This window comes from Hemiscyllium ocellatum, chromosome 6 (assembly GCF_020745735.1).
Source record: "Hemiscyllium ocellatum isolate sHemOce1 chromosome 6, sHemOce1.pat.X.cur, whole genome shotgun sequence".
Lineage (NCBI taxonomy): Eukaryota > Metazoa > Chordata > Chondrichthyes > Orectolobiformes > Hemiscylliidae > Hemiscyllium > Hemiscyllium ocellatum.
The window spans coordinates 124,469,229-124,487,195 of record NC_083406.1 but is presented as its reverse complement, the minus strand read 5'-3'; the positions used below and the strand labels follow the sequence as shown (position 1 = coordinate 124,487,195).

General features: G+C 44.5%; 1 protein-coding gene across 1 annotated transcript in view; it reads right to left on the bottom strand.

The window, feature by feature from the left end:
* Positions 1–17,967, bottom strand: part of fhip1b (FHF complex subunit HOOK interacting protein 1B) — a 62,565-nt gene that overhangs the window by 36,458 nt on the left and 8,140 nt on the right. Inside the window, exons 2-5 of the mRNA XM_060826395.1 lie at positions 16,003–16,602; positions 6,907–7,065; positions 3,229–3,315; positions 1,437–1,604 (exon numbers count right to left, since the gene is read on the bottom strand). Coding sequence (XP_060682378.1) covers positions 1,437–1,604; positions 3,229–3,315; positions 6,907–7,065; positions 16,003–16,602 — 1,014 coding nt within the window. The remainder of the gene's footprint in view (positions 1–1,436; positions 1,605–3,228; positions 3,316–6,906; positions 7,066–16,002; positions 16,603–17,967) is intronic.

Genomic DNA, 17,967 nt, shown 5'->3' with positions numbered 1-17,967 from the left:
CTCACCTAATCCCCTAAACCTGAACCAACACCCCTGACCTAATCCCCTTAACCTGAACCAACACCCCTCACTCAATCCCCTAAACCTGAACCAACACCCCTCACCTAATCTCCTAAACCTGAACCAACACCCCTCACCTAATCCCCTAAACCCAAACCAACGCCCCTGAACCAATTCCCTAAACCTGAACCAACGCCCCGACCCAATCCCCTAAACGCGAACCAATGCCCCTGATCCAATCCCCTAAACTCGAACCAACACCCCGACCCAATCCTAACCCCAAACCAACGCCCCTCACTCAATCCCCTAAACCTGAACCAACGCCCCTCACCCAATCTCCTAAACCTGAACCTGAACCAACACCCCTCACCTAATCTCCTAAACCTGAACCAACACCCCTCACCCAATCCCCTAAACCCAAACCAACGCCCCGACCCAATCGCCTAAACCCGAACCAACATCCCTCACCCAATCCCCTGATCTCGAACCAACGCCCCGACCCAATCCCCTAAACCAGAACCAACACCCCTCACCTAATCCCCTAAACCTGAACCAACACCCCTGACCTAATCCCCTTAACCTGAACCAACACCCCTCACTCAATCCCCTAAACCTGAACCAACGCCCCTCACCCAATCTCCTAAACCTGAACCAACACCCCTGACCCAAACCCCCCCGGCCCAACCCCCCGACCCAAAACCCTGCTCCCACCCCCACCATACCCAAATCCAAACCCCCCAGACCTAAATTCTGGCCCCTGACCCAAACCAAACCTCCAACCCAAACACCCCATTCCCCCGAACCAAACTGCTCCCTACCCTCCATGACCTATAATCCTGCTCGTCTGATGGTCCCCATCAACTGCACTGTTTCATCAAAAGAATGTGACAAAGCAAATCTATTCCCACAAAATACTACGCAACCAACCAAATTCTCCAGTGTGTCACTCAAATTCTGAATAATGCAAAGACAGTGACTGTTAGCAGGCTATTTGTGATTTGCAATCACTTGTTATACAAATGGAAACAATACAACCAGTTTACACACCGCAAACTGTGATAATGACCAGGAAATCCGTTTTGATGATGTTGATCGAGCAATAAATATTAATCAGGAAGGCAGTGAGCACATTGACTGGGACCCATTCCAGTAAGGACAGACAGGATCACAGTTTAACGTCACTTGCATTAAATCTCTGACAATGCAGCATCCCCACAGGAGAACGCAAGGAGATTGTCTGCGATCTGGAGTGGGACCTGAGTGAGGAAACAATACTATTACCCAATGCCCCCTGGCTACTCCCACTCTGATACAGCTGGCACTCAGCCAGGCCAAGACCAACCTTGAGCAATGGGTGTTGGAATGAGCCAGGAGGCTACAATTCATGATGCCCTTAGATACTCAATTATGCAGAATGTGACCAATGAGAAACTCACCCTAGAGTTGCTGCTGATGCGGCTGGTCAGAGTGTCAAGGATTGTGATGTTTTCATGCCGATGCAGGACGATAAAGCGCAAGAAGGTTTTGAGAAGTGCCACCTCAGTGATACTGCGCAAGAAGAGGTCTAGGTAGGCCGTGCTGGCTATCATTTCCTCAATGGAAGTCTTCGAGAGATCAGAGTAAATACACAGTGAGCCCAGAAAACTAAGACAAAGCTACAAGCCTGCTATACCTCCTCTAGCCAGTGCAAGTATACTATTAGAGTCAGGGGCTTGCACATGAAGTGGACCCTGAACCTAGCTACTGATTCACCTGTAGCAACCTCTCAAACCTGGTCTACCAGCCGATGTCCAAAACAAGAAAAGCGTGCAACTCTACAGCAATTCCACACCCTCAGCCTGTCCCAGAGAGCTTTACAGCCAATTAACTATTTGAAGTGTGGCAACTGTTGTAGGAATTCCAAAACACTGTTAAGCTGTGCTGTTACAAAAGGGGCAAGTTCTCCCAGTTGTAAGAGTGCCAGCTGGCTGTGCTAAAACAAAGAAGCTGGTTTAATATGGACAAACAATAAAGTTTAAGTTTCCTACTTTTGGGACTGTGCAGTTACTTAACTGATTAATTTCAAATTCTACTCTCCAGTTCAAATTTTAAGATCCATCATTTATCAAAAGATTCCACTCTGCATGTAATTAGGGTATGGATGTGTTGAGGCAGATTCAATTGAAGCAGTCAAGAGGGTATTGAACAATTATTTGAACAAAATAGTGTGCAAAGAGATGTGGAAAACGGCAGGAGACTGGCGCTAGGTCATGTTACCTTAAGAGCTGGTGCATACAGGATGGGCCAAATGGCAATCTGTGACCTATTTCCACTGTAAAACGTGATTCTCAGAATTCAGTGAATGATGAGCACATATAATTAGGACGTTTCCATGGTGAGATTCACAACTCCCAATGTGGAAAATTGAAAATGGAAGAGAGTGACTAGACTGGTTGGTTTGGAATTATTGACTAAGTGAACAACACAGGCTGTGGGGAAACTGTCAGCTCTGATCGTTTGCCGGTGCGGCACTCCCTCTGCACTGATCCTCCGACAGTGTGGCACACCCTCAGCACTGACCCTCCGACAGTGCGGCATTCCCTCAGCACTGACTCTCCGACAGTGGTGCGCTCCCTCAGCACTGACCCTGCAACAGTGCAATGCTCCCTCAGTACTGATCCTCCGACAGTGCAGCACTCCCTCACTAGTGACCCTCTGACAGTGCGGCACTCCCTCAGCACTGACCCTCTGACAGTGCGGTCCTCCCTCAGTACTGATCCTCCAACAGGGCAGTACTCCTTCAGTATTGACCCTCCAATAGTCTGCCCCCCCCCCCCCTCACTACTGTCTCTTCCGACAGTGCAGCGCTCCCTCACCACTGATCCTCTGACAGTGTGGTGTTCCCTCAGTACTGACCCTCCTACAGTGCGGCATTCCCGCAATAATGACCCTCCGACAGAATGGCCCTCCCTCAGTACTGACCCTCCGATGGTGTGGTCCTCCCTCAGTACTGATGCTCCAACAGTGCAACAGTCCCTCTGACAGTACAAAGTTTCTTTATCAATAGAGGAGTGGGTGTTGTCAGGTTGAGAGGAGGCTATTGATGGCAGGATCTCGAAAATAGACAAGAGGCTCTCGCTAGATGACTTGCAGGGATTAGGTTTCAAGCAAAGAAAAATCCACAGTGAAGTGGTGACAGACAGAGGGGCTGTATAGACAACTGGGAGCATGAGCAAGCCTTAGCCTTACCTTATGGAGTGCAGGTCCCATAACTGGCACCAGGAACCCATTGTGAACATAATCTACCAACTGCTGTTGCACAAGTGGGTGGGCAACCTGGGGAAAACAAACAGAAACCAAATGTCTGGTACACAAGACGCAAATCTCAGGATCAGGATACAAATCAATAAGTCTTTCTCCATCAAAATTCGGAATTAAACCGTGTCACTCACAACCTCAAGGTATCCAGAAACACTCCATGCCAACAGTGTACTTTCGAACATTAAAACAAAATAGTGAAGAGGCTGCAAATCAGAAATTAAAACGGACAGTACTAGCAATACCTAGCAGTTCAGGAAGCATCTGTAGAAGCAGAAACAGAGTTTTGGATAAATAACCTTTGCTTAAGCAAAGACACATTTTCTCAAAAGGTTTGTCTTAAACTTGTCAGATCATTCACAAAAAATATCAATGTGAGAGAAATTATAATATGCTAATTTCTGAGAGGAGAGTGTTGATTGGTTCTACAGTTCTACAGCATGGAAACTGACCTAATCCGATTTGCCAGCATTGGTTGACAAGATCAGTGCCTTTCAAGATGGCGGAAGCAACAGGTTAGGAAGTTTTCGGTGCCCAGACCTGTCTGCTCCCCCTCACATGACCGACCGTACATTTTGTTTAAATTTTATGTTCTTCATTTAACTTCTGAATCGAATTCATCTTTTCTTCCTTCTGTGCCTACGGTGACGGAGAGACATTGTGGGGAGCTGTTGAGCAGTAGATCAGGTCCATTCGTCGTGGCCACGGTGATTGTCAGTTGAGGAACTGTTCTAGCATCGATGGAATGGGGTCTGTTCTTTTCCTTCTGTGTTTCAGCAACAACTACAACAACGGTGGTCTGAACAATTCCTCAATCCTCATGAGTTAATTTGGACAATCTATTGATCCTAGGAAGTTGAGATGGGCCCTGATCCTCGAGAGTTGGGTCAGCCTCCTGGCTATGCCAGTGGTTGGAGTATAAGGCAGCTTTGGCTGAGGTGATGTTCCATGTCTGGTCAGCGGAGGCAGGGGCTGCCTTCTCCTTTGTTTTGCAGCCTCAGGGGCAGCTTTGGCAGCTTTAGAGTAAGGCACTTCCTGTCGTCGTTTATGCAATCAAAAAACCATGGATGGAACAAAAAGTAAATTTGTCCTAACTTGGTATGAATGACTTATTTTTTATAATTTATGTAATTAAATGGTCCTGGATTAATGATGATGATATATACACATTTTTCTGTATTTTTATAAATCACGTGACAATAGTACAATGGCTCAGTGGTTAGCACTGCTGCTTCACAGCGCCAGGGACCTGGGTTCGATTCCAGCTTCGGGCAACCGTCTGTGTGGAGTTTGCACATTCTCCCGTGTCTGTGTGGATTTCTTCCAGGTACTCCTGTTTCCTCCCACAATTCAAAGATGTGCAGGCTAGGTGAATTGGCCAAGGGAAATTGCCCATAGTGTTCAGGAATGTATAGGCTAGGTGCATTAGTCGGGGGTAAACGTAGAGTAATAGTGTAGGGGAATGGGCCTGGGTGGGTTACTCTTTGGAGAGTTGGTGTGGACTTGTTGTGCCAAATGGCCTGTTTCCATACTGTAGGGATCCTATGAATAAGTTGCTATACTATATAAAAAGTGAACCCTGATATTTGTACGGCAACCCTGACAATGCTCCATAAATCATTCTTGGGTTCATGTTTTTATTAAGCTTTTATTCAAAAAGGGAGGAAGGCATAAAGTAAGAAACTATAGGCCAGTTAGTTTAACATCTGTCATTGGGGAATTGTTACAACCTATTACTAAGGAAGTAATAACATTACATTTGGAAATTCAAAATGCAATCCGTTAGAGTCAGCTTGGTTTTGTAAGGATAAATCCTTTTGGTCAGAAGAATAAAAAGGCAGCTTATTAACTAAGTGGAGTGAAACTTCAGAGTGCTTCAGTGCAAAGTATTCTCAAACATGAACACAGTAGTCTGCAGGTTCTGTAGCTATTAAAGGAAGACAAATGAAATTTTTGCACTTACTGACAAAGGAATAGAGTATGAATGTAGGGAACAGTCACTGCAGCTATAAAGGCAATTATGCAACCACAATGGGGTTAGCGTTAGGAGTACTGTATTTAATTTTGGTCCCCTTACTTGAAGAGAGATATATTTGCATTGGAAGCAATTCAGAGAAGATTCACTGGAATAATTCCAGAGGTGAGGGGTAAATTATGAAGAGAGATTGAGTACTTTAGGCCTATACTCACTGAATTTTAAAAGAATGAGGGGAGATCTAATTTAGATATATACTATGCTAAAGGGGAGTGAAAAAGTAGACAGAGAGGATGCTTCCTTGTCGGACAATTAGAACAAGAAGTAACAGTTTTCAGATAAGGGATAGCGGATTTCAATCAGTTAAGGAGGAATTACTTTTCTCAAAGGGTTGTAAATCTATGGAATTCACTTCCCCAAAGTGTAGTGGATGCTGGGACATTGAATAATTTTATGGAGAAAATAGACAGATGTTAAATTAGTAACGGGTTGAAGGGTTATGGAGAATAGGCAGGAAAGTGGCTTTGGGGCTGAGATGAGATCAGCCGGGATTATATTAATTGGTGAAGCTGGCTTGAGGGGCTGAATAGCCTCCTCCTGCTCCTAGTTCTTATGTAAAAGGGAGAGAGCTATTGGTGGACTAGTAATCCAGAAACGCAGACCAATGTTCTGTGACAGATGTTCAAGTCCTATTGTGGTAGATGGTGAAATTTTAATTTAATAAAAATCTGGAATTAAAGAATTTGTTTAATGGCAACCACATAACCACTACCAATTGTTATAATAACCCATCTGGTTTACTGATGTATTTGAGAGAGGTAACTCTGCCTCCATACCATGAAGGTCCAGACTACCTCAGATTACCCTCCCTATCTCAACAGCTTGAGCAACTGCTGAAGATGACTGTCCCATGTTACTACTATGCAGCCACAGCACGAGTGGTGTTTGCCACTAACTGAATCCTGCCATCAAGTGAAAAAATGGTAATGTGCTATACAAATTCCAGTACAATTGGCATCATCAGGCCTATGTCAGATATTTAACTAACTGGCCTGTAGTTTCCTGCCTTCTGTCTCGTTCTCTTTTTGAATGGAGGAGTTACATTCAGTTTCCAATCTAATGAACCTTCCCTGAATCAAGGAGTTTTGGGATAAAATGCATCAACTCTCTCACTATCCACTTCTTTTCTAACCTTAGAATGAAGTCCAGAGGGATGCAGACATTTGGCAGGCACAGCTCCAACACTTTACTGAGTCCCATTTCCATGGTGATGATTTTTCAGATTCCTCCCTCACCGCATTTCCTGATTAGTTGCTGCTTCTGGGATGGGACTTGTACTCTCGAGCATGAACACTTAGGCAAATGCCTGTTCAGTTCATCAGTCATCTCCTGACTTTCCACTATCAATTCTCCAAATTAACTTCCAATAGGACTGACTTCCCCAAACTCATCAATTAGATTCCAGCCTCCAGGGCTAATCAGTCCCAGAGGTTTTCATAAAAACCCTGAGATCCTTGATCAGATGTTAAATTAGATTAAATGGGCTGCTGGGTTAAATCCCACTCTTCTTTCTCATGTTCTTACTGAAAACTGCTAACAGCTAGGCTTTGGAAGGGGTTCTATGGACTCTGTACCTGAATTACAGCATTACAAAATTCCAGGGAGTTCATAAACATAGTGAGTGAGGAGACTCCCATCCAATCCTCACGCCTGAGTGCATGCCAATCATCCCCTCGCACTTCGATCTTTCGAGGTAAAGACGAATAAAGTGCACTGAGACCCGTGGCCAGCACCTGTAGGAGCAAGGTCAAAGGTTAGACGGCAAACCACGACAAACACAACACAGAACAGGATCATCTGCTTCCCAGTCACCTGTTGGTCTAACCACCGACAGCGTGGATACACAGGAGATGAGCTACATAGTGCTACTAACTTGATCTCACAGCACAGGTTTAGGGAGAAAATGCACAACAACCTGAGCTATATTACACACAAGTCACAGGGGACTAAAAGCTACCAACCTGTACTAGGAGTCACCAGTATTCAGGGGCCAGGGGATCATGAGATGGAGTTTAATGCTCTTGGTTTGATGTCCGGAGGTGATACCATTTCATCAGGTGAACACCTCACCACCCTTCACTTTTATCCTAATAAAGTTCAAGTATTTTGACCTGCTGCCACTAGGTATCTCTTAAGAGGGCAATCAATGCTGACAAGAAAGCCTCAGACTGCTAGCCAGCGATGGCAGAAGGGTCTTACTCAGCCAATCACGAAAAGCAATTTTGGGGCACGTGGTTAGATGTCGGTTTATTTATTCACTTGGGGGGTGTGGACATTGCTGGCCAGCCAGTATTTATTGCCTGTCCCTAATTACCCTTTGGGATAGCGAGTGGCTTGGAGGGGAACTTGCAGGGGATGGTGTTCCCATGTATCTACAGCCCTCATTCTTGTAGATGGAAGTGGTCATGTGTTTGGAAGGTGCTCTCTATGGAACCTCGGCAGAAATACAGGGAGCTAGGATGAAAGCTTAGAGCTAGGACGAACAGAGTTGTTGTCTCTGGTTTGCTGCCCGTGCCACGTGCTAGTGAGGTGAGGAATAGGGAGAGAGGAGTTGAACACGTGACTACAAGGATGGTGCAGGAGGGAGGGTTTTATGTTCTTGGATAAATGGGGCTCTTTCTGGGGTAGGTGGGACCTCTACAAGCAGGATGGTCTTCATCTGAACCAGAGGCGTACCAATATCCTGGGGGGGGGGGGGGGGGGGGGGGGGGGAGGAATTTGCGAAGGCTATTGGGGTGGGTTTAAACTAACCCAGCAGGGGGATGGGAACCAAGATTGTAGTTCGAGTATAGAAAAGGTTGAGAGAGTAGGGAGGTTCGAAATCAAGTTTCAGGGACACAAGATGGCACCGGCAAGCAAGAAGTTGGTTTGAAGTGTGTCTACTTCAACGCCAGGAGCATCCGGAATAAGGTGGGTAAACTTGCAGCATGGACTTCGATGTTGTGGCCATTTCAGAGACATGGATAGAGCAGGGACAGAAATGGTTGTTGCAGGTTCCAGGATTTAGATGTTTCAGTAAGAACAGAAAAGATGGTAAAAGAGCATTGTTGGTCAAGTACAGTATTACTGTGGCCGAAAGGATGTTTGGGGACTCGTCAACTGAGGTAGTATGGGCTGAGGTTAGAAACAGGAAAGGAGAGGTCACCCTGTTGGGAGTTTTCTATAGGCTTCCGAATAGTTCCAGAGATGTAGAGGAAAGGATAGCAAAGATGATTCTCCATAGGAGTGAGAGAGATGTGCAGGAGAGCTTCCTGACACAGTATATAGACAGGCCAACAAGGGGCAAAGCCACATTAGATTTGGTACTGGGTAATGAGCCCGGCCAGGTGTTAGACTTGGAAGTAGGTGAGTACTTTGGTGATAGCAATCACAATTCTGTTATGTTTACTTTAGTGATAGAAAGGGATAGATGTATACCACTGGACAAGAGTTATAGCTGGGGGAAAGGCAATTAAGATGCGATTAGGCAAGATTTAGGAAGCATAGGATGGGGAAGGAAACTGCAGGGGATGGGCACATTAGAAATGTGGAGCTTATCACTGTCCTAGATAAGCATGTTCCTGTCAGGCAGGGAGGAAGCTGTAGAGAGCTGGAGCCGTAATTTATGAAGGAAGTGGAATCTCTGGTCAAGAAGAAGAAGAAGGCTTATGTTAGGATTTAGCCCTCCACTATCACCTGATGAAGGAACATCGCTCCGAAAGCTAGTGTGCTTCCAATTAAACCTGTTGGACTATAACCTAGTGTTGTGTGATTTTTAACTATGTTAGGATGAGATGTGAAGGCTCAGTTAGGGCGCTTGAGGGTTATACGGCAGTCAGGAAAGACCTAAAGAGAGAGCTCAGAAGAGCAAGGAGGAGACATGAGAAGATGTTGGCAGATAGGATCAGGGTAAACCCTAAGGCTTTCTATAGGTACTTAAGGAATAAAAGAATGACGAGAGTAAGATTAGGGCCAATCAAGGATAGTAGTGGGAAGTTGTGTGTGGAGTCAGAGGAGATAGGGGAAGCACTTAATGAATATTTTTCAACAGTACTCACTGTAGAAAATGACAATTTTGTTGAGGAGAATACGGAGATACAGGCTACTAGATTATGTAGGACTGAGGTTCACAAGGAAGAGGTATTAGAAATCCTGCAGAGTGTGAAAATAGATAAGTCCCCTGGGCCGGATGGGATTTATCCTAGGATCCTCTGTGAAGCCAGGGAGGAGATTGCCATGCCTTTGGCATTGATCTTGTGTTGGAAAAGGTTATAAGAGATAGGATTTATAATCATCTAGAAAAGAATAATTAGATTAAAGATAGTCAGCACGGTTTTGAGAAGGGTAGGTCGTGCCTCACTAACCTTATTGAGTTCTTTGAGAAGGTGAAGAAACAGGTAGATGAGAATAAATTGGTTGATGTGGTGTATATGGATTTCAGCAAGGCGTTCGATAAGGTTCCCCACATTAGGCTATTCTACAAAATGCGGAAAAATGGAATTGTGGGAGATATAGCAGTATGGATCAGTAATTGACTTGCTGAGACAGAGGGTGGTGGTTGATGGGAAATGTTCATCCAGTTACCAGTGGTGTACCGCAAGGGTCAGTGTTGAGTCCACTGCTGTTTGTCATTTTTATAAACGACCTGGATGAGGGCGTAGAATGCTGGGTTAGTAAATTTGCAGATGACACTAAGGTTGGTGGAGTTGTGGATAGTGACCAAGGATGTTGTAGGTTCAGAGAGACATAGATAAGCTACAGAGCTGGGCTGAGAGGTGGCAAATGGAGTTTAATGCGGACAAGTGTGAGGTGATTTACTTTGGTTGGAGTAACCGAATGCAAAGTACTGGGCTAATGGTAAGATTTGTGGTAGTGTAGATGAGCAGAGAGATCTCGGTGTCCAGGTACACAGATCCTTGAAAGTTGCCACCCAGGTTGACAGGGTTGTTAAGAAGGCATACAGTGTTTTAGCTTTTATTAATAGAGGGATCGGGTTCCGGAACCATGAGGTTATGCTCCAGCTGTACAAAACTCTAGTGCGGCCGCACTTGGAGTAGTGTGTGCAGTCCTGGTCACCGCATTATAAGAAGGATTAGATTAGAGTAGATTACTTACAGTGTGGAAACAGGCCCTTCGACCCAGCAAGTCCACACCGACCCGCCGAAGCGCGACCCACCTATACCCCTACATATACCCCTTACCTAACACTACGGGCAATTTAGCATGGCCAATTCACCTGACCCGCACATCTTTGGACTGTGGGAGGAAACCGGAGCACCCGGAGGAAACCCACGCAGACACGGGGAGAACGTGCAAACTCCACACAGACAGTCGCTTGAGTCGGGAATTGAACCCAGGTACCTGGCACTGTGAGGCAGCAGTGCTAACCACTGTGCCACCGTGCCGCCCGGATGTGGAAACTTTGGAAAGGGTACAGAGGAGATCTACTAGGATGTTGCCTGATATGGAGGGAAGGTCTTATGAGGAAAGGCTGAGGGACTTGACGCTGTTTTTTGGAGAGAAGAAGGTTGAGAGGTGACCTAATAGAGACATACAAGATAATCAGAGGGTTAGATAGGGTGGACAGGGAGAGCCTTTTTCCAAGTATGGTGACAGTGAGCACGAGGGGGCATAGCTTTAAATTGAGGGGTGATAGATATAGGACAGATGTCAGAGGTAGTTTCTTTACTAGAGTAGTAAGGGTATGGAATGCTTTGCCTGCAAAGGTAGTAGATTCGCCAACTTTTAGTACATTTACATCGTCATTGGACAAGCAGATGGACGTACATGGAATAGTATAGGTTAGACGGGCTTCAGATTGGTGAGACAGGTCGGCGCAACATCGAGGCTGAAGGGCCTGTACTGCGCTGTAATGTTCTGTGTTCTATAAAATTTTGCAGTGCATCTTGTAGGTAGTACACACTGCTGCTACTGAGCATCGGTGGTGGAGGGAGTGGATGTTTGTGGAGGTGGTGCCAATCAAGTGTCTGCTTTGTCCTGTCAAACTTCTCGAGTGTTGTTGGAGCTGCACCCATCCAGGCAAGTGGGGAGTATACCATCACACTCCTGACTGGGCTTTGGGGAGTCATGAGGTGAATTACTCACTATGGGTTTCCTAGCCTCTGATCTGCTCTTGTAACTATTGTTTTTATGTTGCTAGTCCAATTCAGTTTCTGGTTCATGATAATACCAAAAGTGTTGATGATGAGAATTCAATGATGGTAATGTCATTGAATGTCAAGGGACAACGGTTAGATTCTCTCTTAAAAACATAAAAATGAGGAGGAGCAGGCTGTTTCACCCTTCGAGTCTGCACCACTATTGAAACAGAATGACTTCTGATCCTCTATTTCAATGTCATGTTCCCGTTTTCTCCCACACCCCTGGATACCTTTATTATCTAATCACATATCTATCACTGAATACACTCAGGGACATGACCTCCAAATCCTGTGGTAGAAAATTCCACAGGTTCACCACTGAGTGAAAAATGTTTCCTCATCTCAGTCCTAAATGATTCCCTACAGATTTGACAGTAGCTAATGCAACCGTACTATTTAAAAAGTCATCTCAATCCAAAATGGCCAATTCTGTATTCTGAGACTGTGTCCCCTGGTTCTAGAATTCAACCAGCAAAAATATCCTCCCTGCATCTAACCTGTCCAGCACTATTACAATTTTGACATTTCAACCACACCCTTCTCCCACCCATCCTTCTAAACTCTTGTGAATACAGGCCGAGTCGAACCAATCGCTCCTCCAAAATAGTGTTTCTCCAGTCAGAGATATCATTAAGCTACTCTACAGCAACAACTGGCATGCAGCAAGTATTTCAGTATTCCAAATATCCTATGTTTACAATGTTTTTTATTTATTTTAGTGCATGCCAATATCTAGGATTGGGCCAACAAGTGGCAAGCAGCATCCACACTATACAATTATCATCTCCAACACGCTACTAGAATGGCAGGGGGTGGGTACCTGAGCTGGGAGACAGAGAAGGAGAAAACAAGGATAGAAATGAAAGATGGAATAGTCAGATGCAAGAATAGAAGGCAGAAAAAAACAAGGGTGAAAAATAAGTGGGGCATAATGCAAAATAAGGCCACAATGACTAATGAGGTTAAAAAGACAAGGCAAAAGGTAATGTATGCAGTGAGGTAGATGAATTAGCAGCGCAAATAGATACACATGGTTATGATATATTTAGCTAAAGTTATAATCACGGAAACATGGCTACAGGATATAACCAAGGATGGGAACTAAACATCCCAGAGGTATTCAGTATTTAGGAAGGACAGAAAAATAGGAAAAGGAGGGTTAGGGTAGCATTGTTAGGGAAGATGGACTCAATGCAATAGTGAGGAAGGATATTGACTTGGAAATACATGAGATGGACTCTATATGGGTGGAGATAAGGGACAGAAACCATTTGTGTGGTTGTCTATAGTCCCCAAACAATAGCATTTATTTAAGAGAAAACATTAAACAGGAAAAGGGATATGGATGCTGTAAGGGGACAACTGTCATCATGGGTGACTTTAATCTAAATATGAATTGGACAACCAAACTATTAATATTAGTTGAGGAGCATTTCCTGGTGATTTTTTTTCAGCCAATACTTTGAAGAACCAACTGCAACTGATCAACATCTTGCTGTACCCTTTGACAACCCTTCTATATTACTCACAACTTCACTGATCTTTGTGTTATCTGCAAACTTACTAATCCACCATCTACAATTTCATGCAAGTCATTTATGTATATCACAAACAGCAGAGGTCCCAGTACGGATCCCTGCAGTTTTGTAAACCATGATTTAGTCACCTTTCCTGTTTTGTTATTGCAACAGTTTGGAATGAAGAATTGTTGTAATTCAGATATTAGCCGTTGCCTCTAAAATGTCAATCCTTTTAGTAAGGTTCTCTAATCCAGCCTTGCCAATTTGCATCTCATAGTCTTGTAATTTTCTTCATTTAGATTCCCAACCCTCTATTCTGATTCAACTTCTTCATGCTCAATCTAAATTAACAATTATATTATTTTATGGTCACGATTTTTCCAAAAATACACCCTGCATATAAGACTGTTAATTAACGTCTTCTCATTGCACAATACTTAGGCTGGGATAGCCTCCTTTCCAGTTGGTTCTTCAAAGTATTGGCTGAAAAAAAAATCACCAGGAAATGCTCCTCAACTAATATTACTAGTTTGGTTGTCCAATTCATATATAGATTAAAGTCACCCATGATGACAGTTGTCCCCTTACAGCATCCATATCCTTTTTCCTGTTTAATGTCTTCTCTTAAATAAATGCTATTGTTTGGGGACTGTAGACAACCACACAAATGGTTTCTGTCCCTTATCTCCACCCATATAGAGTCCATCTCATGTATTTCCAAGTCAATATCCTTCCTCACTATTACATTGAGTCCATCTTCCCTAACAATGCTACCCTAACCCTCCTTTTCCTATTTTTCTGTCCTTCCTAAATACTGAATACCTCTGGGACGTTTAGTTCCCATCCTTGGTTATATCCTGCCGTCATGTCTCTGTGATTATAACTTTAGCTAACTATATCATAACCATGTGTATCTATTTGCGCTGCTAATTCATCTACCTCACTGCATACATTACCTTTTGCCTTGTCTTTTTAACCTCATTAGTCATTGTGGCCTTATTTTGCATTATGCCCCACTTATTTTTCACCCTTGTTTTTTTCTGCCTTCTATTCTTGCATCTGACTATTCCATCTTTCATTTCTATCCTTGTTTTCTCCTTCTCTGTCTCCCAGCTCAGGTGCCCACCCCCTGCCATTCTAGTTACTTGTTGGAGATGGTAATTGTATAGTGTGGATGCTGCTTGTCACTTGTTGGCCCAATCCTAGATATTGCATACCAATAAAATAAATAAAAAAACATTGTAAACATAGGATATTTGGAATACTGCAATACTGAAATACTTGCTGCATGCCAGTTGTTGCTGTAGACTAGCTTAATGATTTCTCTGACTGGAGAAAATCCCTTTGCTCCTTCACAATAATTGGTTTGATGGTTTGGTTTTGAGATGCATCAATTTTAAAAAAACTCATAAGGAGTGAGCTGAGCATTAATCTCAGTGTAAAGTGGCTGTTATAAAAAGGTGAAGGGAATTCAAAACCAAAGAATTCATAGCACCTTTCACAATTGCAGCAATGTTTTACAGCCAACTGCACGTGGGAAATGACTTAGCAAGTTGGAGAATAAAAGGTCTCCAAGATGTTTGACATCAGCTGGTGAAGAGGGAAATGTTGGAGAATGCAGGTTTATGCCTGTTAACTCCAACAGCAATCTCAGTCCAGTTGCCAGCAAGTGCTGGTGTCAGGAAGTGGTTGTGTCTGCCTCTCAAAAGCAAAGGGAACACACCCTGTTGGCCAATTGCAGTAACCGCCTAGGAGATTCCAAACATTCCAGTCCACTCCCGACACACCGAAAGAGACTGGAGCCACGGCTCCACTGGGAAAGCAGTTTGTGTTTAACACTGGACTGCTTCATTCGTCAGCACAGAGCTCAAAGGCGATGAGGCACAAATCCAACCCACACCAAGGAGGGGGCCAGCACATTAAAGACTATACACAGCAGCTCGTCTGTTCCTCAGCACTGAAATAAACGTGCTGCATTTTCCACCCTCAGTCCAACAACCCCTCCCAACCTCCCACCACGAAAAATGGGGTCACAGAGGTGAGCAAAGATCCCACTCTGTGTTTATTCCAGCTCTGTGTTTATTTAGCTGATCACTAATTTGCCTCAGTGACCTTGAGCTGAAAGGGTTGGGAGAAGAAGGAGGCATGAGCCAAAATCGCTATCCAGTGAAAGACCAGACAGAAAGTATTGCTTTGACTTGATTTATTATTGTCACATGTACCTAGATACTGTGAAAAGGTTTGTAAACTGGGTGAGAAGAAGCTGGACTGCACTGCTCTGACAGCTCCCAAACCTTCCCACTCCCTTTCTGACATGACCATTCTTGGTCTCCTCCACTGCCACTGCGATTCAGATCGCAAATTGAAGAAACAACACCTCATCTTCAGCTTGTGCAGCCTACAGCCCGGAGGACTCAACATTGAGTTCAACAATTTCTAATAACCCTCCCCTTCCCCGACTCCCTTCCCAGTCATCCCCCTCCTGTCCATTCCTCTGACTGACCCTTCCTTCCAGCCACCAACCGGATTCATTCCTACCATGACCAACCAGGCTGTACCTTCTACCTGTACTCACCTATCATTACCTCATCACTCCACTCCCCTCACACAAAACCTCCTCCACAATCCCCTTCACCTGAGCTCCCCTTACCAGTCCTGAAGAAGGGTTACACCTGAAATGTTGACTTCTCCATCTCCTGGTGCTGCCTGGCTTGCTGTGTTCTCCCAGCCTCCTGCCTGTCTACCTTGGATTTCAGCACCTGCAGGTTTTTGTCATTTCTCCCAATATGAAACATGCAGCGATTGGACAGTTGCATAGACAGCATGAACACGAAGAGCTCACCGTGTGATGCAGAGAGCTGAGACCAGAGCCTCGCTAACCTAGCCCTCCCTTCCCCACAGGCACTGATATATGCTCCCCCCCATCCCAGCCAACAGCGAAATGTCCCTGTGCCCCTCTCTCTCAGGCACCGATATTGGCCCCACCCCACCGTCATAGGTAAGTACTCACCGGGCAGAAGTAGGAATTCTCAGCAATGTATTTCGCCACAGTGTCATTCTCTGCAGAGATAGCCATGATGAGGAGCAGTGCATCTCGTGCCTGTTGTCCAATCAGACCATCGCGATGGATAAAGGGAACCAGAATAGAGAAGATAAGGAGCTTTGCTGGACCTTGGTTGGTCTGACTGTGAAAGAACAGTTCCAGAATCGAAGGCTCCTTGGTCAATGACACACAGATCTGGTTGAGAAGCAGCACCAGGTTGTTCTCTACCACTGGGGAACGTGGTTCCACACAAGCGCTCAGCAACCGCATCAAAGGCAAGAGGATGGCCTTGTGTCGCAGCAGCTGCTGATGGGACTGACTGACCAGCAGCTCATACAGCTTCAGCTGCTCGATTTTCTTGTCGTCACTGAATTGCCAGCGCAGGTTCCAACTCAGCAACCTGTCCAGGATTCCTTCCACAATCACAAGCTCCAGGATGGGACCAATCCCTGTGCTGTCCTGTGGCCTCTCCTCTGCCAACAGATACATCATTTGATCGGTATAATTACGGACTGCACTCGCTTCATCCGCTGTTCGCGAGTCCTGCCGCTCCAGAATACGACTCACCTGCAATACAACCCAATAAAGGTCAAAGGTTCCGCCTCAGTTAGAACAGGAAGCCATTCAGTCACAGTGTTACAGAGTTATACAGTACAAAAACAGACCCTTTGGTCCACTTTGTCCATGCTGATCAATTTTCCCAAACTCATCTAGTCCCACTTGCCTACATTTGGCTTATATCCCTCCAAACCTTTCCTAATCATGGACCTGTTCAAATGTCTTTAAATGTTGTCATTGTATCTGCATCTTCCGCTTAATCTGGCAGTTCGTTTCACACATGAACCACCCTGTGTATGAAAGAATTGCCCCTCTGGTCCCTTTTAAATCTTCCTCCTTAAAATTATGCCCCTAGTTTTGGATTCACCCATCTTAGGAAAAAGACCTTTGTTTATTCACACTAACCATTCCCCTCATGATTTTATAAACCTCTATAGGTCACCCATCAGCCCCCTGTGCTCCAGTGAAAAATGCCCTAGCCCATTCTCATAACTCAAACCCTTCAGTCCTGGCAACATCCTGGGAAATCTTTTCGGAACCCTCTTCAATTTAATAATATCCTTCCTGTAGCAGGGCGACCAGAATTGTAATCAGTACTCCAAAAGTGGCCTCACCACATCCTGTAGAACCTCGACATGACGTCCCAACTCCTTTACTCAAACATCTGAGCAATGAGGGCGAGAGTGCTAACCGCCTTCCTACCCACCCTGTCTACCTGTGATGCAACTTTCAAGGAACCATGTACTTGAACCCCTAGGTCTCTGTTCAACAACACTACCCAGCGCTCTTCCATTAATTATCCTTTTTAGTTTTAGCAAAATTTATTTAGCTTCACATTTATCTCCATCATTCTATTAGATCATGGCTGAACCCCAGTTGTGTTTCACCTTTCAGGTCTGGAAACATTAATACACTTACTCAACAAATGATTTCAAGATAAAGGCCAACGTTCCAGTAATCTTGGAGTTATTTTACATACCTGTCTGTTGGCTTTCTGTATTTTCAATCCAGGGACTCATTTTTCTTGTCTCTCTTACTGCCTCATTGTTAGTTCATTACGTTTTATAAAATAATGCATATATCTCTGGATAACCTTCTTAAAGTGTGGAAGCTGGAACTTAGTAGGTGCAAAGGAGATTAACTGGGGATTTGGGACTCCAGTTCCTGTGGACATTAGACAAGCTGTGAAGGTTCTTCTTACAGGAGAGAAGGTGATGTGGAGTCTGACAGAAATATTCAAACTTATGACGAGTGAATACGAGAAACCAGGAATGGAAAGGATAACAGAAAGAGAGAGATTCAAATTAATTGACAAAAGAACCGGGTGGCAGAAATGTTTATTTTTACATGCAGTGACTTATCTTTTATTCACTA